This window comes from Triticum urartu, chromosome 6A, assembly GCF_056163025.1.
Source record: "Triticum urartu cultivar PI428250 chromosome 6A, HENAU_Tu73, whole genome shotgun sequence".
Taxonomy (NCBI): domain Eukaryota; kingdom Viridiplantae; phylum Streptophyta; class Magnoliopsida; order Poales; family Poaceae; genus Triticum; species Triticum urartu.
Window position 1 is genome coordinate 233,912,302 of NC_141878.1, and position 24,373 is coordinate 233,936,674.

Here is a 24,373-nt window from a genome sequence, read left to right on the forward strand (position 1 = left end):
TATGTTGACGAGGATTCAGTGGTTGTCGGTGGACGCGGTAAGTGTGCTCCCATCCTCCTCGCCTCCCCATAGATAATTCAATTTTGGAAAACTAATGTTTTTGATTATGGGAACCCTATGACAAAGGTGGGGGTCTTTCTATTGTCTTTCACTGGCCATATGCATCATAAAGAGTCTAGCCTGCATCAGTGTGGACTTGGTGAGTTCTATCCAATTTCTTTGCCTGATACTCAAATGAAGGAGAGAGATTATAGAGTAGGATGATATTGTTTCCTGCTTGAATCTGATGCTGATACAATGTTCATACAATTAAACTCATCCTTAGACAAAGCTAAGCTTATTTCTACTTACTGAATGAGACACATAAGTTTTCACAAGTAGACTTATGTGATGACCAAAACATGGATACTTTAGCTCAACATAAAAAAATTGGTATATTAGCTCCAACATCTAATCAGGATAATGGAGTTCTATTGGTCCTTACTGCTATTCCAAATCCATCGGAAGGAAAAACTGCTATACTAAATAAACTATATGGTCTACTATTTTTATTGTTTAGTCTTGCTTCCATTCATGTATTTCGTAGTAACCTGGGTATATACAATAGTAACAGTACAGATGAATATGTAGTGGTACTTGCATTACTGCATAGTAAGTTAAGCATGCATTACATGTCAAACACTCGTGCCAATGATATTTAGATATGCTGTTGCAGCATATGGTGGCACACTAGGACTGTTCACTGTTATCATGTGCAGAATCTCGAGTTTCCCTCTCCCCATTTGTTTGTTCATTCTGACAAACATCTACAACAATTTTATACCGCAACATATCACTGATTTGCCAAAATTCCAAAGTCTTGTTATTATTGTTAATCACTTTTGATCTTGAACTTCGACCGACGGATAATTATTCTGGACTGACCTTATGTCAGCTACATATAGCTTAGACTTTGATTGGAGTAAAGCACTCATGCTTTGCTGGCTATATTTACATGCAGTGCTTGATGTTTAAGAGAGACCGGGCCCAAGACGCAAAGTGGCGCCAAGAAGATGGAAAAGCTTGACGACATCTTTTTCGCTTTCATTACTCATGGACTTCATGGTATTTTAGATCGTTTCTCGAGGGTTAGGGTCATTTGTACCAGACCACAGACCATTTCACTAATTTCCACTAATTTGGACAACTGATCTTTGTTTATCTGTATATTGAGAATCCTTGGTAAGACCAGCCTGGTCTCATGGCAATCTTTACCATACTCAGTTAATAATGACTTTTCTAAACTATATTGATAGAGCTTTCAATGCTGTTTATACCACATACGGTTACCAATTTACATTACAATTTGCCCTAAAAAGATATTAAATCACCACTATGCCTTGCATACATGTTTTGGTAGAAACTGTCTTTTACAAACTTTTTGGATTGACAGTCGTACTATGCACACTCGCTAGGTCTACCGAAAATTTGAATATCTTGTTATTATTTAGATATCGGTGGTAAAAGAAGGGCTTTCCCTATGTTGTTTCTGGTGGAATATTGTAACTATTAGGTGTATACAGGTATGCTACCTCTGCTATCTGCCACCCAGTACCAGTTCTTATTTACAAAAACAATTAAAATTTGTGGTTCTAACCCGGTTCATTGTATTACAGGATCTTTTGCACATTAGTCTCTCCTTGCTGACATCTGGTGAAAGCTAGCCTCTCCTTGCTGACATCTGGTGAAAGCTAGCCTTTCCTTGCTGACATCTGGTGAAAGCTGTGGTTGAGGAGAAGAATGAAAATCTTATAGCTCTAGCTTTTCCCCTTCGACGATCATGCTCTGTGACTCCCCCGATTCGATCGTACACTAATCATACACGCAAACGTGTACGATCAAGATCAGGGACTCACGGGAAGATATCACAACACAACTCTACAAATAAAATAAGTCATACAAGCATCATATTACAAGCCAGGGGCCTCGAGGGCTCGAATACAAGAGCTCGATCATAGACGAGTCAGCGGAAGCAACAATATCTGAGTACAGACATAAGTTAAACAAGTTTGCCTTAAGAAGGCTAGCACAAGCTGGGATACAGATCGAAAGAGGCGCATGCCTCCTGCCTGGGATCCTCCTAACTACTCCTGGACGTCGTCAGCGGGCATCACGTAGCAGTAGGCACCTCCGGTGTAGTAGGAGTCGTCGTCGAAGGTGGCGTCTGGCTCCTGGGCTCCAACATCTGGTTGCGACAACCAGGTAGAAGGGATTGGGGGAAAGAGGGAGAAAGCAACCGTGAGTACTCATCCAAAGTACTCGCAAGCAAGGAGCTACACTACATATGCATGGGTAAATGTGAAAAGGGCCATATCGGTGGACTGAACTGCAGAAAGCCAGAATAAGAGGGGGGTAGCTAATCCTGTCGAAGACTACGCTTCTGGCCACCTCCATCTTGCAGCATGTAGAAGAGAGTAGACTGAAGTCCTCCAAGTAGCATCGTATAGCATAAACCTAACCGATGATCCTCCCCTCGTCGCCCTGTGAGAGAGCGATCACCGGTTGTATCTGGCACTTGGAAGGGTGTGTTTTATTAAGTATCCGGTTCTAGTTGTCATAAGGTCAAGGTACAACTCCAAATCGTCCTGTTACCGAAGATCACGGCTATTCGAATAGATTAACTTCCCTGCAGGGGTGCACCACATACCCCAACACGCTTGATCCCATTTGGCCGGACACACTTTTCGGGGTCATGCCCGGCCGCGAAAGATCAACACGTCGCAGCCCCACCTAGGAACAACAGAGAGGTCAGCACACCGGTCTAAACCTAAGCGCACAGGGGTCTGGGCCCATCGCCCTTAGCACACCTGCACGTTGCGAACGCGGCCGGAAGCAGAACTAGCCCCCTTAATACAAGAGCAGGCTTACGTTCCAATCCGGCGCGCGCCGCTCAGTCGCTGACGTCACGAAGGCTTCGGCTGATACCACGACGCCGGGATACCCATAACTACTCCCGCGTAGATGGTTAGTGCGTATAGACCAAATGGCCAGACTCAGATCAAATACCTAGATCTCGTTAAGCGTGTTAAGTATCCGCGAACGCTGACCAGGGTCAGGCCCACCTCTCTCCTAGGTGGTCTGAACCTGCCCTGTCGCTCCGCCTCAAAGATCCACTCGCGGGTGCTCCTACGAGCCGACCCGTCTTTAATCGCCACATGTATCAAGTATAAAGTACATAGTATAAACCCGCGATCACCTCCCGAGTGATCACGGCCCGATAGTATAGCATGGCAGACGGACAGGAATGTAGGGCCACTGATGATAAACTAGCATCCTATACTAAGCATTAGGATTGCAGGTAAAGGTAACAACAGTAGTAGCAAGGACAGGCTATGCATCAGGATAGGATTAACGGGAAGCAGTAACATGCTACACTACTCTAATGCAAGCAGTATAGAGAAGAGTAGGCGATATCTGGTGATCAAAGGGGGGGCTTGCCTGGTTGCTCTGGCAAGAGAGAGGGGTCGTCAACACCGTAGTCGTACTGGGTAGCAGCGGCGTCGGTCTCGGTGTCTAGCGAGAGAAGAGGGGGAAGAAACAATAAATATAATGCAAACAAAAGCATGACGATGCATGACATGACAAGGCGTGATGCTAGGTGCGCCCTAACGTGGTACGAGGTGGTACCGGTGAAGGGGGGAAACATCCGGGAAATTATCCCCGGTGTTTCGCGTTTTCGGACAAAGGAACCGGAGGGGGAAAGTTGCGTGTTCGCTATGCTAGGGATGCGTGGCGGATGAACGGGCTGCGTATTCGAATTCGTCTCGTCGTTCTGAGCAACTTTCATGTTGAAAGTATTTTAATCCGAGTTACGGATTAAAAGATATGATTTTCTGAAGATTTTATTAATTTCTGGTATTTAATTAATTATTTAAATTAATTCGAAATGAATTAATGACATCAGCATGATGTCATGCTGACGTCAGCAGTCAACTGAGTTGACTGGGTCAAACTGACATGTGGGTCCAGTGGGACCCACCTGTCATACCCTGTTTAGGTTAATTAGGTCTTAGTTAAACTAAGTGCTATTTAATTAAACTAACTAGTTAATTAGCTTAATTAAACATGATTAATTAACTTAATTAATTTAGTTAATTAATCAATTAATTAATTAAATTCATTTCTATTTTTATTTATTATTTATTTTTCTAATTCCTTTTTTTAATGGGGGCGTGGGCCCCGTTTGGCAGTGGCCCAGAGGGGGCCTAACGAGCGCTAGCGTTAGCGGGGCTGCGGGCTCCGGGCGGGGCGTACCCAGCGCCCAGCACGAGGGGGCAAGGCCGGCCGGCCGGAGCAGCATGCCGCGGCAAGGGGCAGCGCTGGCGGCGCGGCTAGCCGGAGCCGGCGAGGCAGAGGGCCGCGGTGCTGCAGGGGGGCAGCAGCGGCGAGCGGCTGCTGGGGTGGCCGCTACGGGCGTGCGCGCGTGAGCGCTGGAGGCGCGGGCGCGGCCCCGCGCGTGTGAGCGCGCGTGGGTGCGCGGGCGGCAGGGGGAATAGCACGGCGGGGGCGCGCACTACGCGGCACGGGCTCGCGGTGCGCAGCGGGAGCGAGGCAGAGGGCGGCGAGCGCACGCGTGCGCGTGCGTGCGTGAGCGGCGGGTGGCCCGGAGCGTGAGCTCCGGCACGCGGGGGCAGCCGAGCTGCGCGGACGGTGAACGGAGAGAGAGGAGGGGCGCAGGTACATGGGAAGGAGGAGGGCGGAGGCTGTGGCCTCACCGGGCTTCGTAGGGGCAACGGCAGCGGGTGTCGAGGTGGGGGGCGGGGACGGCGCGATGCGACGCAGGGGAGGACGACGGTGTGGCGGTCCGGTGAGGAGGCGTGGTCGAGGCGGCGTTCCGGGCGACGATGGGGCGACGAGGTCGGTGAAGGCCGTTGGGGAGGAGGACGGGGACACGAGGTGGCTGATCCGGCAACGAAGCTCGGCGGCGGGGCGCGGGATCCACGGCGGCAACGGCGACGTCGGCAGGGGCGCGGGCGGGGTTGAGCCCCGATCCAGATCGAGGGGCGAGAGGGAGGAGAGAGTGGGGGGTTACGGTTAGGGTTCCCCCCCCCTCCTAGGGATAAGGTAGGGGCGGGTCGGCCGGCTGGGCGGTTGAGCCCCGATCCAGATCGGGGGGCGAGAGGGAGGAGAGAGTGGGGGGTTACGGTTAGGGTTCCCCCCCCCTCCTAGGGATAAGGTAGGGGCGGGTCGGCCGGCTGGGCCAGGTGGGCCGGCCTGGCCGGTGAGCTGGGCCGCCTGGCCCAGTTGGCCGGGGGGCCCTTTTATTCTTTTTTTTTGCTTTTGTATTTTCTTTTCTTTTATTTCTGTTTTATCTTTGTTTCTTATTGTTTTAGTTTTTTGTGAAATATATACTTGGCATCTAATTTGGTATTTCAATTTAGTCCACTGCCACAAAAACTCTAGTCCCCAAATAATTTAGTTTGATATTTTATTTAATTAGTGAAGGCATTTAAATAATTAGTTTTGCTACTATTTAAATCATTATGGTGTAGTTAAGCATTTCATAAAAGTTTGGTTTCACCACCCCATTTACCTATGATTTATCCGACACATTTAGAACATTTTAGTTTTATTTTTGGAAAACTTTTGTTGCTTGCCTTAATTTCAAATTTGAATTTGAATCGTTTTCGAACTAACACGAGATTAGCGACAGTAACGGAGGTGACGTGGTGTCATTAGCAGAGGTTACTGTAGCTTGATTATCCGGGCGTTACATGCTCTAAGCTTTGGGTGTGACTGTTTGCACCCTTTCATGTAACTGTGTTCCCCTCTAGGAAATGAATAGATTCTCACTCAAAAAAGAAAGGAAATGAATAGATCTCACATATTTGGTATGTCTCCATTGTTTATGAGGAAACAACTGGACTATGGTTAATGGTCTGTGGTATTGAGAACAACAAAAAGGTGGAATGCTCATGGAGCGGCCTTAGTTTTCTTTCCCAGTAACAATGTACCTTATCAACAATTATGCCTCTGCCACTCGAATAACACAACAAATTATTTATGCTCAGGTATATATTTTCAAAGATAAATTGCTGCGATCATGCAACCTTAAGAATTTCTTTGTATTGGACTGTGTTGTAATCATGATATGACCTGAAAGCTTTCGGGTTCCCAGCCGAGCCACCAACCACATACTCCACTCTACAGATGCACAATACCATGTTCCAAGCTCCTGTCTAGCCTCCAATGACCGCGATCAACGCAAATTGATGAGCGGGACAAACCTTCTTCCCTACTCAACATGTATTGCATTAGGATAAAACTTATTCTTCCATTCTATTTTTTCTTCTTGGTCTGATTGGCAGAACACCGTGTATAGGATATATTTGAACAAAGAACTACAAAGAGGGGGTTGTTCGGCACATTGTGCAGCAACCACGGTAATGAGTAGTGAATTGTGAATCCACAACCACGTTTGGAAAGGCAATTTTGCAAATCCAGTGAAGTCTCTCTTATCATGTACTATCTTAACTACAATGTATCACCTATGATGACGACTATTTGGACTTGCTCTTTTGTTGAATCTATTGGCCATGTTTCTATGTACTCAAATGTGTTTTAACCTGCTTGACATATTGCACATATTTGGAAAGATAAGTCTTTCATTTTTTGTATAAAAAAGTTACAATTGATATCCCATGTGCTTGTCCAGACCTAAACTTACTAACAAATGCTTTTTTTTTCAAAGCGCTCATGGTTTAAAATGAGACTTATTATAAACAACAATTCACCATGTCTCCTATTAAAGGCGATTAAACCATGTATATTATTTTCATCGTGCACATAGATTTAGCGTGCCTCTGTGTCATTTGACACAACGGGTCCACTAGTAGTCATAAAAGATGGCCAACCAGCTATGCCACGTGATGCATGCTGGTTGATCACGATGAGGAAGATTTTGAAAGTTTGAAATTATTTTTTGAAGATGGAAGTGAGACTTTTTTATAATTTTTTCTAGCATTTTCCTTTTTAAGACGAATATGATGTCCATGTGACATAAGAATATTTTTAAATTTTAAGATGAAGACGAGGTGGACACAACCCCCTCTTAAGCGGATCGTGATGCCAACCACTAGGGGTGTGTTTGGTTGCCTGGATTTGGCCTGACCAGGTCCGTGTGAGAAGAAATTGGCCTGTTTGGTAACCCGCATACACTATTGACCTGCATCACACATTTCTTAAAGCACCTCTAGGCCTGACTCGCTGGAAACGCTCAAATCGGCAGTTTCTCCCGAGCCACGCCGAGCGGAAGCGCAGCGAGCGGGCCCCTGCACGAGGAGAAACGGGAGGGATGCAAGGTGTTTACGTGGTGTCTTCTTCAACCTCCAGTAAGCTCCTCTCTAATCTCTTCTTTTCCATGTCCCTCTAATCTACACAACGGTGCTTCGATTCGAGGTAATCTCTACACGAAAAAGATGCACATCGATGCTACGGGTCTATTCAGGCGATCGGTTTGTAGTTTTATCGACCGTATATGCTCAATTTCTTGTTCCCGTTTGAAGCTGTTTTGGATGAATTTTGTCAGATTCGTCGCACATGATTGATTGTTTGAAATTTCCTTTGACCAGCAGCCTAATCTCGCAGTTTTGCACAACATTCGTGTTGCAAGTTTCCTGTTTCGACGATCGTAGATGAGAAAATCTACATATTTCTCATGGCTGTACATATGGTTATGTGTGCTGTGATTTAAAACATCGCTTAATTATTCCTCTAGCCGGTGTGGTTTCTCTCAATCTCCTATCTCGGGTCTTGTTGTGGCAGCAACATCATCGCCGTCGTTCATCTCGGCCTTCTCTCCATGATCCTACTGTAGTTAAGCCGCCATGGCACGCACACTGACAGGGTTCTTCTCCTCTGTTCTCTGTCATCGATGGAGTCGATCATCTTGGTCTTCTCCCGACCTCCTCTTTCTCGTCCTACCACACTGGAGTCATTTCCAGCGTCGATCATCTCAGCTCCTCTCTCTCTCGTCCTACTACACTGACGATGCCATGGCGTGAGCACTGCATTTCTCCTCTCTGTCCATTGTCTTTGAGCGACCACTCCAACTAGTTCGCCGACGGGGTCGCTCGCCCATGACTTCGTGCTCGTCATGTTGGACATGGCGCCACGGTTACTGTCCACCGCAGTCGCCATGGTCCGGCGCACACTGCATTTCTTCTCCCCTTTTCTCTACTAGCTCTTAACCTTGTGTGCTAAGTGCAAGTGGTAGCTCTTAATCATACCTTATGCGTGCAACCAAACACCTTGTTCATGTGCCGCTTGGGCCAATGCAGGCAACCAAACAAAATGCACTTGCGTATTACCTAATGCAGGGACCCTAGATGTAGGCAACCAAACAACTTGCAGATGTCGCATATGAGACTGTTTTTTTAGAGCCAGACTAAGTGAAGAAATGTATGCAATACAATTACTGTTGTACACAGCAACCAAACACGCCCTAGCACGCTCAAACACACACTTATGAGCCAGCCGACAGTACGAGGGGCCTCATGGTGAAACGCACGAGAAAAAAACCCTACTGGAGCAAACTTCTCCTGCCAGCCACAAGTCTGCGCCTCGCCCACGTTCTCCACGACTCCTGTCCTGCTCGCCGTCGCAGCGGCCTCGCATCGCAGCCCCTGGGCTCGGGCAGGTAACCGGTGCCCTTCTCGATCTGAAATTTGCATCTCGGTTGGTTGAACGGCGAAGCGTGGCAGTAAAAAATATCTTCAATTCTTGCTCAAAATGCCCGCAGTCCCCCCGCCCCCCCCCCCCCCCCCCCCCCCTCCCTCTGATTTTCTCCTTTTTTTTAGCGCAACCTATTCCGCATGATTTCTTGCCCTCTCCGTCTTCCCTTCTTCCATTGAGGTCTGAAGGATCGGGGAATTTTTGTCTGTTCAAGGTAACCTCCTCCCCCCTTTCCCCTTTTCATTCGTTGAATAATAGCAACAATCGCCTGTTCATTTGGAGCACTGCAGTTTTCGTGTTGGAGTTCTGACTGGTTCTTCCGAAATATTCGATTTGCCGAAGAAAGCACCTCTCAAAAGAGTAGGAGTATGCTCCAGCGCGGTTTTCTGTGGTTTGTTCGCGCGGATCTATCTTTTATGCCCTTGGCTTGTAAACGAAAACGCACGAAAGATGCTTGCCGTGTGCTAGAGCATTAGCGCTTCAGCAACGTATTGAATGGCTGTAGATAAATATGTAGTGCTTGAATTAGATGGCTGTTTCGGATTTGGTGTGCCATGCAACAGTTCGCCCCGGAAAAAAGAAATGTGAGATGATACACGCACTTGATTGCAGTATTCCTAGTTCTCTAATAATCATTGTGGGAAGGCCAAAGGTAAACAGGATGATAGGAGTAGGCGATATGCGTGGTGCTAAGTGTTACTCCCTCCGTTCCAAAATAGATGACCCAACTTTGTACTAAGTTGAGTCATCTATTTTGGAACGGAGGGAGTAGATGTTAGGTACCGAATCGATCTATTCACTCTATCTCGGATACAAGTCTTGAATTCGATTACAACCAGCACTCTCGTTGTTCTTGTGGAAGAAGAAGAAGGAAGGTAGGTGGGGAAAGGGGGAGAGAGCCACCATTCGTTCTGATCCTTCTGGATGCCGCTGCCATCGTCGCTCGAGGGAATAAGGAGGAGTCAACGGTGACGCGTGACTCAGTGGCCCCACTCTGGCACAACGAATCTTCTGTTGGGCTGTGCGATCCTCTTGGGCCTGCCATCGATCCGCCTTGCCACCAGGCCGTCATTGGCAGTGTGTTTTGCTGCCGCGGCAGCACTCTTGTCACTTGCTTTCATGGCAGGTCGTGCGCTGACATCCCCTCCATGAGAGATGGCTTGTCCCCAAGCCAGGGGCGCGGGGTAGCGGTCTCGCATCGTCTTGACGTCTTCCCAGGTGGCGTCGAGGATGGAGGGATCGGACGAGCGCACGAGGACTTGTTCACGTCGTCCTTGCGGGGTGTGGCGCCATCTTGTATTGATGATCTCGACCGGTGTCAGAGGTTTGTCCATGGGGGTTGGCAGCGTCGTCTCGACCGGTGTAGAAGCGGACAAGGCTTGGCGGAGCTGCGACACGTGGAAGACGTGGTGCACCTTGGTGCCGGCGGGAAGCTCGAGCTCGTAGGCGACGGGGTTGACAACGCGAATGATCTTGTAGGGCCCGAAGTAGCGGAAGGAGAGCTTGTGGTTGGAGCGACGGGCCACCGTCGTCTGAACGTACAGCTATAGCTTGACGAAGACAGAGTCCCCAACGACGAAGGAGCGATCAGTGCGTTTCTTGTCAGCTTGGCTCTTCATAATGTTGCGCGCTCCATGCAGGTGCTCCGAAAGTACTTGCTGCATGTGCTTGCGCTCTTCAAGCCAGTCTTTGAGCTGCGGTAGCTTGCATGTAGAAGCGGCTTCGATTCCCCAATGGCGTGGCTCGTGGCCATAGAGAGCTGCGAAAGAAGTATTGAGACCAGAGTGAAAGCTGGAGTTGTACCAAAATTCCGCGAGAGCCAAGTAATGGCGCCACTTGTTTGGGTTGGCGTGGGTGAAGCATCTGAGGTATATCTCCAGGCACTGATTGACGCGCTCCGTTTGCCCATCTGTTTGCGGGTGATACGGCGTGCTCATATTGAGTTTGGTGCTGATAGTTTTGAAGAGTTTGCGCCGAAAGCTGCCGGTGAACATGGGTCTCTGTCAGAGACTATTGCTTCAGGGAGGCCATGCAGTTTGTAGATGTTCTCCAGATAAGAGTGGACCGCCTTCGCCGCCGTGAATGGATGGCTTAGAGCAAGGAAGTGGGCGTAGCGGGCGAACTTGTCGACCATGACGAGAATGCAATTGAACTTGCCTGAAGAAGGAAGGCCGTCAATGAAGTCCATGGTGACCACCTTCCACGCGTCATCTGGGACTGGGAGAGGTTCGAGCAGGCCGGGGTATCGAACGTGCTCTGGCTTTGCTTGTTGGCACACGGAGCACGACTGCACATACTGCTTGATATGCTCTTTCATTCTAGGCCATGCGAACAGATGGCGGAGGCGCTTGTAGGTCACTGGCACTCCCAAATGGCCGCCCATTATGCTGTCGTGGAAGGCGCGGAGCACGCGTTGTTGCAGAGAAGGGGAGCCTCCTAACCAGATTATATCTCTGATATACAACAAGCCATTGCGCATGGTGAAACGTTTCTTGGGGTTTGGTCGCCTGTCAAGATCACAAATGATGTTCCGCACTTGTGGGTTGGTTCCATAGCTTGCCACGATATCATCCAGCCAGGCAGGTTTGCAGACTGAGATAACTGTGATGGAGGCATCCGGTGCACGGCGGGACAGAGCATCAACGGCTGAATTGGTCGGGCCTGGTCGATAACAGATTTTGTACCTGAGACCAAGCAATTTGGTGAAACAGAGGATTGTGCCCCAGATACATATGGGATGCAGAGCTCCGGTTAGAAGGCGTCGGTGTCGGTGGCGGTGGGATGTCGATCTAGAGGTGGCGCCGACAACCAGAGAGGCGACGCTCGACGTCGATCTTGAGGTGGTGACCTTGAGGAGGAGACGACGTCGGCTTTTGGAGGAAGATGAGGCGACCGAAATGTGGTGGTGGCGGCGGCGACCTTGATGAGGAGGAGGCGCCGTCGGCTTGAGGAAGAAGATGAGGCGACCAAAATGTGGTGGTATCGGCGAGGCGAACTGGAGAGCAAACGTCGAGCAGGATCAGGTGGGGAGGTGGGGACGAGCAGAAGCCGTTGGTTGGCTTGCTTGGAGGTGACTGATCCAATTGAGTAGGACACCGTGGGTTTTGATATGGGCTTTGAAAAATTAGGGAATCAAGTAGGTCGAACAAGAAAATCGGGACTCGGTCAGAAGACCGATCTATGGAGATCGATCGATCGATCAAGATGAACCAAAAAAAAAATCTGCATGGAGAAAGAAGCATGAGTTGCGTGTGCGGAAAAAACTAGCTCCAATACCATGTTATGGATGCAACTTGATTGTATTGTAAAGCCCATGGGGAAATATATAGTACAAAATACTTGGAGCACAAAAATGAAAATCCGAACTAATATGTACACCTAGACGAATTCTATCATTAACAGTTCGACATGGTACGCCCTAGCGAACCGGCAGGGTCAAACATCAACAAGGCTACCCACCCCCTGTCGATCACCCATGGAGCCACGTCAAAGGGAACCAATGGACCACCCGTAAAGCTTCGTGATCACCTTGATCATGTTGTCACCCAATGGGAGCACAAATAGTCGGTGGTAAACGGTAATCACCTCCTCTTAGATCTTCTCACTCCCCTCTACAAGCCCCACTTACGGAGCATGTTCCGAAGGGCACATAGCCCAGTGTTGAGACTGCCTCCTTGGCTGGCGATGCGCCGGCTACGCCTCAGCTGGAAATCCAACTCTAGGAGCAGGACATCTGTGTGTGTCTTAGCTGCGCTTAGGAATTCACACATGGTGCGTGTTCTAGCGCAACCACCCACACTCGTCGGTCTCGCAACCCTACTTTTTCATTATTATGACTAGGTCTTTTTATGCAACTGTTTGGTATTTTTTCTTCAGTCTTTCTTGAGACATGGGCTTGAGTTGGAGTGTCTGAAATATTCTTTTCTGTCCATATTGGTTTTAGCACGGAATAAAGAGAAGTCCTGCTCCTGAGGGACATTGTGTTTCCGCATCAGTTCCTTCTCATGGTGGACTGACACTGACTGTAGAAACTTCAGCAATTAAAGGTTGGTTTCTTTCGTTATGACATCTTCAAATGAAACATAACAGTGCGTGTCTTTATTAGTGCAAAAATTTGTTCTTGGCAGTTCAAGCAAAAGCAACCCGAGGTTGTAAGTTTCTAGTGAGCAAGGAAGATTGAGCTATTCTTTAGCAGTTCACTATATGCAGTTTCTCTTTTTATCTTTCCTTACCCTTTCTTATTCTTTGGATTGTAGGAATTGGTTCCTGGGTTATTTTAGTTTGTAAAAAAGTATTTCCTCAAATATGGTGGCCTCTCTAGATAATGTGAGAGGCTTGACTTTAGCCATGTCATCCAGTGCATTCATCGGTTCAAGCTTTGTAATCAAGAAAATTGGGCTGAAGAAGGCTGGGGATTCTGGGGCTAGAGCAAGAGCAGGTTATGCCTCTTCTGACACCTACGTAATCAGATCAAAGACTTAATTGCATAGCATCGTTGAGTGAATCCTTAAATGCTTTTGAGCCTTATGCAATATGAATGATATGTACGATATCTATTGAGATTTTATATAGTATAACTTAATAATTTCGATTTCTTATGCTAATGCATTGTAGGTTCTGGAGGTCATTCATACTTGTATGAACCATTATGGTGGCTGGGAATGGTCACTAGTAAGTGTGGATTAAGATAATGCTTTTGAAGCAATTAGCACTGTACTATAAAATAATGAAGTTAGCTATACTGCTTATTGCAGCCGACTACAATTCTGCAGTCTTTTTTCTTTTCGTTTGTGCTTGTGTAGATTTTATATCTAGCTTATATGCTTTGTGTTGAATCAGGGAGGGTCTCACCTCTGTGTCTCTTCCTTCTTTGGTGGCTGGATGGTGTGATGTGTGTGGCTCTCGCACCTCTTCAGACACTGGCTGGCTCAACCTCTTCTAGGTCAAAGCCATGCCTGAGCCACATGGGCTTAATTGAAGATGGGCAAGACCCATACCGGTTGAACACCCCCACTCAAGATGGGTGGTAGATATCTATCAACCCCATCTTGTCACATGCCAAGTTACAGTCCTTTGATCTTAGTCCCTTTGTCAAGCAATCTGCAATCTATTGCCCAGAGCTGACATGAGTAAGGCTGATGATCCCAACAGCAAGTTTCTCCTTGACGAAGAAGCGATCAATTTTCACATGTTTTGTCCTATCATGTTGAACTGGGTTATTGGCGATGCTTATAGCTGACTGATTGTCACACCATACTCTCAAGTGTCCCTTCCTAAGAAGTTTCAACTGGCTCAGCAGGTTCTTCACCCATAACATCTCACTCAACCCTTGAGATAACGCTCTATACTAAGATTCTGCTATTGATCCAGACACAATTGTCTGTTTCTTGCTCCTCCATGACACCAAAATTCCTCCCACAAACACACAGTAGCCGAGGTTGATCTTCTATCATCATGACAGTTGGCCCAATCAAAATCACTATACCTATCCACCTCAAGATGTCCACTCTTCGCAAACCACAACCCTTTTCCCGGAGTGCCCTTTAAGCATCTTAGTATTTTGTGCACTGTATCAAGATGCCTGCTCCTTAGTTCATGCATGTATGCTCACCACACCCACGACATACGCAATGTCTGGCCTGGTATGACCAAGTACAATTACCTCCCAACCAATTTATGATAATCTTATTCACTAGCTTCACCCAAATGAGCTTTCACTTGATGATTTTGTCCAATCGGCATAGTAAGCTTTTCAAACAACAAGGAGATCTTTTGGCTCACCACAAAATGGCTTAGACCTCCTGAAGGTGACATCCATACTTACAAACCTGCGTTTCTAGAGGGACACCAACATTCGTGTTATGGATGCAACTTATCTCTATTGCATCCCCTAGGTGGTATGAAACATTTATCCTATATATATGTTGTATGTTTCCTACCACCTAGGGGTAGTTACCCTCATGTGAGTTTTGTATGTTGTATGTAGTATCTGTCAAAACCGAGAGTATGTATGTGTAGTATGTAGTATATATAAGAACATTTGGGTAGCATATATCCTACTTTTTAGGTAGTATGTACTATTTTTTTAGTATATTGTTTTATACGTACCAATATGAAGGTAATTTTAACAACAACAACAACAAAGCCTTTAGTCCCAAACAAGTTGGGGTAGGCTAGAGGTGAAACCCATAAGATCTCGCAACCAACTCATGGCTCTGGCACATGGATAGCAAGGTTCCACGCACCCCTGTCCATAGCCAGTTCTTTGGTGATACTCGAATCCTTCAGGTCTCTCTTAACAGACTCCTCCCATGTCAAATTTGGTCTACCCCGACCTCTCTTGACATTCTCCGCACGCTTTAGCCGTCCGCTATGCATTGGAGCTTCTGGAGGCCTGCGCTGAATATGCTCAAACCATCTCAGACTATGTTGGACAAGCTTCTCTTCAATTGGTGCTACCCCAACTCTATCTTCTCGTATATCATCATTCCGGACTCGATCCTTCCTCGTGTGGCCACACATCCATCTCGACATACGCATCTCTGCCACACCTAACTGTTGAACATGTCGCCTTTTACTCGGCCAACACTCAGCACCATACAACATTGCGGGTCGAACTGCCGTCCTGTAGAACTTTCCTTTTAGCTTTTGTGGCACTCTCTTGTCATAGAGAATGCCAGAAGCTTGGCGCCACTTCATCAATCCGGCTTTGATTCGATGGTTCACATCTTCATCAATACCCCCATCCTCCTGCAGCACTGACCCCAAGTAACGAAAGGTGTCCTTCTGAGGCAGGCACCACCTGCCCATCAAGGCTAACCTCCTCCTCACACCTAGTAGTACTGAAACAGCACATCATGTACTATGTTGTAATTCTACTAAGCCTAAACCCTTCGGATTCCAAGGTTTGTCTCTATTACTCTAACTCCTATTTACCCCCATCCGACTATCGTCAACTAGCACCACATCGTCCGCAAAGAGCATACACCATGGGATATTTCCTTGTATATCCCTTGTGACCTCATCCATCACCAAGGCAAAAAGATAAGGGCTCAAAGCTGACCCCTGATGCAGTCCTATCTTAATCGGGAAGTCATCAGTGTCGACATCACTTGTTCGAACGCTTGTCACAACATTATCGTACATGTCCTTGATGAGTTATATTGATCATGTCTTTTGACCTATATTCTTGTCTTTTGACATTCTCTTGTACATGTATATATGTTGGCTTTTGCCTCCTAGTAATACAAGTTGCTTTCCTAACACTCACCACCAACAGCAAGCAGCAGCAGTGCAAAGAGCACCCTAACGTGCAAGCAGCCGAGCACGAGCAGTAAAAAACTTCAGCAACAGCAGCAGCACGCAGCAGTCACTGCTTCTTCTCCTCTGCAAAGAGCAGCAGCAACGTCCAGCCTCCAGGAACCCCATGCAGGCGCACCTCCTTTTCCTTCACTGGCCCGGATCATCTGCATGCAGCAGCAAGGTCTCCTGCCCCCCTGTCAAGCAGCTGCGCGCAGCAGCTACACTGCCAGCGCTCTCGTCACCTGCCTCCCTTCATGCAGCAGCAGCACAGGATCAACGCCAGGAGGAACAACAGCCAATATAGCAGCAGGGCACCTTTTCCGACGTCTTTCCCTTGCCTCCACAGCCATGCAGCCCTGCCGCGCCGCCTCGCAGACCACCCCCTCTTCAGCCAGGTCTGCCGCCGCATTCCCATCAGACCCTGCTGATGTAGGGTAGGAACCCTAGGGGCTGATCTTTCACGAAAGGAGCGGATCCCGTGATGAACACGAAGAACACAAGGAGGGAAACAAGGGAAATCACAAGGGGAAACACAAGAGGAACACTCAAACTAACAAGAACAAGTCAAAAAAGCGCTAGATCCTCGAATACATAAGAGAAGATACACGATCCAAAGTCAACAACGGACGATACATGGTAACCGGTCTTCTCCGTGAGGAGGTCTTGAGTTCTTCTCCAAAAGGAGGTCTTGAATCCAAAGGGATCTTCTCCGAAGAGGCCGCGGTCTCTCACGAGGAGTAGATCTGATGTGGATGAGCAATGCTCTATCTCTCAAATGAGCTAAACCAATGCTAACCCTAGAAAGGAGGAGGGAGAGGTCTATTTATAGTCTAAGTGCAAATGGGGGCGAAAGTAGGGGTACATGGGCCTCGGGCCCGAATCTGGACGCAGCCAGGTACCGGACGTCCGCTGGTGGCCGGTCGTCCGGTGTCCTCCGGACGTCCGCTGGTTCTGCTCTGTGATGGGGGTGCCGGACGTCTGGTAGCTCCGGACTTCCGCTGATGGTGGCTCGGGTGCGGTCGCGCCGGTCGTCCGGTCGGGGCCGGACGTCCGCTCTTTTGCCTCGGGTGCAGGGGCACCGGTCGTCCGGTCTGGACCGGACGTCCGCTCGTTTGGCTTGGATGCGGGTGCGCCGGTCGCCCGGTCTGGACCGGACGTCCGTTGATGCTTCAGGCTCCGGACGTCCGTTCCCGGCCGGTCGTCCGGTGGCTGGGACTTTTCCTGCAGCTCCTCTTCTTCGTCTCCATCTTCACGTCCATCTTCCTCTTCTTCTTGTCCTTGCTCCTTAGCGTCTCCATGATACCTGAGCATGCATAATGTGTCCATATGAGGTAGTAGCCATGTCTCGTGTGCCTCGAAGTGGAATTGTGAGAGGAGAGATGTCACCTCGGTTTCAAGAGCTCTTGCATGTGCTCGTGTCATGGGTCCAAGAGGTGTCGTAGGAGATGTAGTTGGGTCCATGGGGATGGCCTTGGGATGCTCCGCATCACCTGCTGTCACCGGCATCTGATACCATGTTTAGTCAGGGAGGGTCTCACTTCTGCGTCTCTTTCTTCTCTGGGGTTGGATGGTGTGATGTGTGAAGCTCTTGCACCTCTTCAGACACTGGCTGGCGCAACCTCTCCTAGGTCAAAGCCATGGGCCTGGGCCACATGGGCTTTAAGTGAAGATGGGCAAGGCCCATACTGGTTTAACATTTTGTAACTCATTGTTCATAACAAAGTTAGGCTACACAACTTCAGTAAGTTGAATACATGATATTTGTTGTATTTGTTTGTTTACCTTAACCATAACTTTTTTTAAACAAGAACTATTTGGATGCTGGGTTAAATAATATTTCATCATATAAATGCTACGAGTAGCATCAAAGTTTTGTAGCCTCTCCCCAGATAGGAAGACTTGGACAACTTCATATCATTAGTGTTACATGCCTTCTCTTACAGTATATGACTTCAGTTAAAATATAAAAAGATTTAGGAGTTTCTTCTTACATTTAGAAATCCTCTGTGAAATACCAGATTTAAAATACTAGTAGAACTTGCTCAATAATTAGGACATCTATTCTGTTCTGTTGGAGAACACAGCAGTTCTGTTAGAGAGCCTCTCCTAGCTTATCTCTAAGAAGATTTATCAGATTGGTTTCATCTCATCGGTTTATCTGTGGTTTTTCATCGTTTAGTGAATCTTTGACTAAAGTGACCGTTAATTCATTTTTTTTCGACAAAGGGTGGATTTTATTAACTCAAAAATGAAGCATCAAGAGGATACAAACACAATGAGTACACATCCGGCCTTTGCATAACTAGGATGCACACAGCCAACACCACAACACACACTAAAACACGCCGGCCAATAGCAAAGTCATATAAGACCAAAGCTATGGCTAAGCGAGAAAAAAGAAAAAAAACCCAAAGGGATCAAATCCACGATCGACAATCTATAGCAATGACCATATCCACACCAACTATCATGACACCACAAGGACAATGATGTTCTTCAACAGCAACGCCTTCAGGAAGGGAGCGAAGTGACCGTTAATACATATGACTTGCAAGTCTAAATGACTAGATTGTTGCAGTATTTATTATTCTCTGTTTGCCTTCATTAGTTTTTTTCGAGAAAACGCAAAGTGATTTTTGCGTTTCATTGCATTGAAAAGGTGAGAGAGAGTACATGCCTCCTAGGAGGTTATATTTACAGAGTCCTAGCGCCTCCGATCAGTGGACATCCCAGGAGGCGGGCAAGACTACCCGCAGCCCCTGTGCCCCAGCTTTTGCCCAACAGTTCGCCTCGTCTTTAATCCTATCAACTAGCGCATCTATCGAGGGTCTTGCATTGTCGAAGACGCATTTGCTCCTCTGTTTCCAGATCATCCAGGGGACGAGAAGTGTGATCGATTGCAGAGCTTTGCGCAGTATAGGAGGGGTTTGTGCCTTCGTACGCAGCCACCAGTTCATCAAGGTGATTTCGTTAGCTGGCGGTTGGGCAGGTATATGCGCCCAGTCCAGGATGATGTGCCAAGTCTGCGTAGCAAATGGACACGCTAGTAGCAGGTGTTGGATGGTCTCCGGGTCTTGGTCGCAAAGGAGGCGCCGCCGTGTGTGTTGTGCGTGTTGGTTGTGTCTGTGTTGGGCTTGTTGTGCTGTGCCCACAGCTGAACCCGTGTGGTGTTGGTGTGCTTGTCTGTTGGACCTTGCCTGTGGTGGCGGTGTGTGTGTGTGTTGTTCGTTTGGTACTTGCTTGACTTTGTGCTCGGCGGTTGCTTTATTTATAAAGCGGGGCGAAAGCCTTTTTCGGTAAAGGAGGCACCTAGGGTAGTGCTGCAGGCCGCGGCTGGCCAGCCTCGACGCCGTCCAACATCGGTCTTGGTTAGCGCATCAGGTACCGGCCAATCTCATGTATCCCGATGGTCCCCTGGATATCGCGGGCCCAAGTGTTCCCGTCCAGGCCTTCTGCCACTATTCTCGTCTTGCGTCGCTGCTTGGGGATGCATTGGTATAGCATGGGGTCTATCTCACGGACGGATTGGCCGTTTATCCATCGGTCGTCCCAGAAGAGTGCTGTCCGGCCATCGCCGAGCATCATAGTGGTAGATGCGAAGAACAGTGCGCGCTCCTCCTTGGAGAACTGGAGATCAAGGCCCTGCCATGTGCGGCCAGTGTCTGTGCGGGCAAACCACATCCATCGCGGCCGTAGTGCTAGGCCTGCGCGCTCCAGATCGCGGATCCCAAGGCCACCATATTCCACGGGGCGGCAGGCGTGGCGCCAATTGACATGACAGTGCCCTCCATTGGCGACGGCGCGGCCGGCCCACAGAAAGCCACGTTGGATTTTCTCTAGCTGCTTCAGTGTCTTCTTGGGTGGGGCAAAGGCGAGCAGCTGGTGAACTGCGATAGCTCTCAGCACCGACTTGACCAGTGCGAGCCTCCCGGCTTTGTTCATGAGCCAAGCTTTCCATGTCAGGAGCCGGGTGGCCACCGAGTCGACGAGGGGCTGTACCTGTGCAGCAGAGGGTCGACGGAGTGTTAACGGGATACCAAGGTAGGTGATGGGCAGCTCAACCACCGGGCATCCAAGTTGGGTGATCATCTCGGCCGTCGCGGATTTGCCATGGAGGATGGTAGCTGAGCTCTTTGCATAATTCACCCGGAGCCCACTAGCTCGGCCAAACAGGGCTAAGATGCCCTTGATGGCTGCCACGTCGTCCTGGGTGGCACGGCAGAATATCATCACATCGTCGGCGTAGAGTGAGATCGCCAAAATAGCTCGTCTGGGGTGTAGCGGCCATAGTATGCTGCAGTCGTGGGCGCGTCGCATGAGGCGGCTGAGGGTGTTGACCGCGAGCACAAAGAGCTGCGGGGACACGGGGTCTCCCTGGCGCAGACCGCATTGGAGCCAGATTGGTGGGCCGTGTTCGCCGTTTAGCCTTCATTAGTTTCAGTTTCTACTTTATAAGTGCATAAGGACAACCTCTAGCGAAGTTCAAATTGACATTTTTTAATACTTATAATTACAGCCATTTCATCTGTAACAACATTTGTAGCATGGAATGGTAGCTGAAACACTCTTGATGCGTATCTTGATATATATATATATATATTTATTTATTTATTTGCAGTGATTCTGGGCGAGATAGCAAACTTTGCAGCATACGCATTTGCCCCTGCCATACTTGTTACTCCTCTAGGAGCTCTGAGCATCATATTTAGGTAGCAGCCATACCATTTTTTCTTGAATTTACTTATTTGTCCTAGTATATGTTTCTGTTTAATCTTTTGCTGATGCAGTGCAGTGCTCGCACACTTCATCCTGAAAGAGAGATTGCATATGTTTGGTGTTGTTGGTTGCATCTTGTGTGTTGTTGGGTCTGTTGGTATAGTTTTGCATGCCCCAAAGGAGAGGGAGATTAATTCAGTGGAGGAAATATGGCATTTTGCAACTCAGCCAGGTAGCAACTTGAAGACCTGCTCCTGTCAATAGAAACCTGTAGTATTTCATGCTTTATTGATGCAATGCTGCTAATTGCATGATCATGCATTCAATGTTTGATATTTCATGACTTGACCATGGGTTTGGATTTCATGGAAAATTGTCCAATTGCAGATAGTGTAGAATTTGGCAACTGTTGGTCAAACGTATGAATATCTAAGAATTAACTTACCTTTTAGATTATAATTCACTCGAGTATTTTAGTTAAGTTTCCCCTTGTTCTGGTCATGGCATTTCTTAAGGATCGCTGATCACAACGATTCAGTATATGAAAAGAGAACTTTAACTTAATAAACTTTTCTTCAGGGGAAAGATATACTTACACTATTTTGTTTTGCCTTGCTCCCTTTTGATCTGGCTGTATCTTTGTTGGCACTCTCAACATTGACATGCAAGGGTAATTTCTGCAGGTTTCATTGTTTATTCATGTGTGGCTGTGGTTGGTGCTCTTTTTTTGATTTTCTGGGCTGTCAAACGCTCTGGTCATAGGAAGATGCTCGTCTATATTGCAATCTGTTCACTAATGGGATCACTCACGGTACATTAGAAGTGCAATACCATCTGATGAAATCATTAAATGGATCAAGTTAGTGATTGTTCAGTGACATATTTTTTTGACTGGACAGGTTATCAGCGTAAAAGCAGTTGCCATTGCCTTGAAGCTGTCATTTAGTGAATCAAACCAATTCATCTACGTCCAGACGTGGTTCTTCATATTTGTTGTCATTATTTGCTGCTTGGTGCAGTTGAACTATTTAAACAAGGTACCATTATAAATCTCTCAGCCCCCCCCCCCCCCCCCCCCCCCCCTGTATAAGTTTGCATTTTTGAGAAATTGGGTATAGCACTTCAGTTTCAATCAAATGGCATAATACTGGATTTAGTGGCATCTGATATATGAACTTGCATGGTTCTTATGAGTGTCATTGTGTATAACTATGCGTGAATTCACATACTTTTTAAGGTATAGATGTTTGACCATGATGAGCCACCATTGAATTTTCGGTCTATTTTACATTAACATTTTATTCCTGATCGATAGCAATATATGAACAGAACCACAGCTAGTTAAGCATATAATCAATCTAAAATATCTTACATTGTCAAAGCCTTAACTGGCTGAGCACAAAAGAAAAGGCTTTTGGTTTTGTTTTGCAGAAAGCTGGTTTCGACCCACTTCTACTTACTAGTCAAGTCTTGTTCATCTCTTGTTAACCTATTGTTAAATTGCATCTCCTCCAATTTAACCCGCCTATGAGAGCCTTCGAGGATCATAGGTTTTAATTAAACCCACTTCATATTAGTCATTTGAGATGATAAGATCTTCCAGAGGTTTCAAGTCCAGTTGCTCAAAAATTGTCCATAACTGGGGAGTGGCAAATCATGATTAGTTTTTATACTCTGCAGAGTTTTGTACACTTTACCCATGTAACGCTCCGGGACCGGCACTATACAGAACAAGTGTTAACCTCATAGTATGACATGCACGTTGTGTTTGGTGGGCGTCCTGGGAATGATATTATGCGGTTGCTATGTGTCAGACTCAACCATTGTGAGCGGGAACAAGGATCGGCTAGAGCCATATAGGATAACCGCTTGCTGCACCACATTCCTATATGTATGCAAATATTAGGTGATAACCTCACCCAATGATTAAATAACATCTCATACTTACCGTTGACGAAGATGTTTCATGCAACTTTGCGTATGCCAAATGGAAAGCCCGAACTAAAGTGGCCCCACAAGTGGTTAGCGCGCTCGGTCTTGGATCAAGTTAACAAGAACTCCGCTCCTAGTGCAGCCTAAATGGAAGAGATCCGATGCTCTAAACATGGCCTCCCACCGTTGCCTTTAATTGCATATTAACATAATTAACTCTTATCACATAACAAAAAATGTATCTGAGCCAGGTTAAAATGTGTGATACCCCAAAAGCAACATCAGGCAACAGGTTAGGAATAGAAGTAAAGGCAATATCAAGGTGACAATAATCAAGCTATGCAAAAGTATAGTTATCGCAATACCACTACAACATTGTGATTCTAGTGCAAGCAAGGAGGGAGAAAGCAATATGATGTGTTAGATTGGACAAGGAGGTTTTGCTTACCCCGTTTCGCACATGCGCCTGCCTTCATTGTTTGGTGCTCGTCCGCTTGTTACGTTGGCACCTCTCTCAGGTTGTACTGGCCGCTCTTCCGCGACTACTCTCGCGTCCTCCGCACATGGTGATTATCGCTCTATACAGACTCTTGTGACTTTCACCGGTGATTGTCTGTAACACCCACAATGCGGCTATATCTCCCACGTGTCGGGACACGACTTAGAGGCATAGCCGCATGGTAGGCTTGTCGCAAGAGGGGTAATCTTCACACATCTCATGTACTGAATAAGAAAGGGATAAAGAGTTGGCTTACAATCCCACTTCACACAATACATAAATAATCCATACATCATCCAAAGTACAGTGAAAGGTCCGACTACGGAACCAAAATAAAGGAAGACAACCCCAAATGCTAGATCCCCGATCGTCCCAACTGGGCCCCACTACTGATCATCCGGAAAAGAAACATAGTAACGGCCCGAATCCTCGTCGAACTCCCACTTGAGTTCGGTATCGTCACCTGCACTGGTATCCTCGGCACCTGTTGGAGCCCAGTTGGGACGTAGCAAGGGCTATAACAAAAATTGCGAAAATATCTCCTTTTAATTGGCGACTATCAAATAGATCAGAAAATGTTACGAGATTTAGATTAATTGAATTCAGTATAAGTTCAAGACATATTAGAGCTCTAACCATGTTTCGGCTTGTGATCAATCCATAGATACCAATCAAAAATAAATAGACACTCAAAAAACGTGAGTCACGAGGACTCAGCAATCTCACACCCGCGAGATCAAGACTATTTAAGCTTATGGGTAGGAAAAGGTAGTGGGGTGGAGCTGCAGCAAGCACTAAGCATATATGGTGGCTAACTTACGCAAATAAGAGTGAGAAAAGAAGCAATGCAACGGTTGAGAAGCTAGAAGTGATCAAGAAGTGATCCTGAAACTACTTACGTTCAAGCATAACACAAGACCGTGTTCACTTTCCGGACTCCGCCGAGAAGAGACCATCACGGTTACACACGCGATTGATTCATTTTAATTAAGTGTCAAGTTCTCTACAACCGGATATTAGCAAATTCCCATATGCCACATAACCGCGGGCACGGCTCTCAATAGTTTATACCCTGCAGGGGTGTCCCAACTTAGCCCATCACAAGCTCTCACGGTCAACGAAGGATATTCCTTCTCCCGGAAAGACCCGATCAGTCTCAGAATCCCGGTTACAAGACATTTCGACAATGATAAAACAAGACCAAGAAGACCA

General features: G+C 47.3%; 1 protein-coding gene across 11 annotated transcripts in view; it reads left to right on the forward strand.

Annotated features, from left to right (window-relative positions):
* The first annotated feature begins 8,505 nt into the window (after positions 1 to 8,505).
* The window catches only part of LOC125513222 (putative magnesium transporter NIPA2), a 46,982-nt gene continuing 31,114 nt past the window's right edge, over positions 8,506 to 24,373 (forward strand). For 3 of the 11 annotated variants that reach the window (XM_048678273.2, XM_048678274.2, XM_048678277.2), the window contains exons 1-8: positions 8,508 to 8,677; positions 12,656 to 12,758; positions 12,969 to 13,150; positions 13,327 to 13,383; positions 20,633 to 20,723; positions 20,802 to 20,962; positions 21,414 to 21,541; positions 21,630 to 21,767. In XM_048678273.2, coding sequence (XP_048534230.1) covers positions 13,018 to 13,150; positions 13,327 to 13,383; positions 20,633 to 20,723; positions 20,802 to 20,962; positions 21,414 to 21,541; positions 21,630 to 21,767 — 708 coding nt within the window. In that variant the 5' untranslated portion in view covers positions 8,508 to 8,677; positions 12,656 to 12,758; positions 12,969 to 13,017. Of the gene's footprint in view, positions 8,678 to 8,837; positions 8,927 to 12,655; positions 12,759 to 12,839; positions 12,861 to 12,968; positions 13,151 to 13,326; positions 13,384 to 20,632; positions 20,724 to 20,801; positions 20,963 to 21,413; positions 21,542 to 21,629; positions 21,768 to 24,373 lie in introns of all 11 variants that reach the window. The other 8 variants (XM_048678265.2, XM_048678276.2, XM_048678270.2 and 5 more) reach the window with 7 other exon arrangements.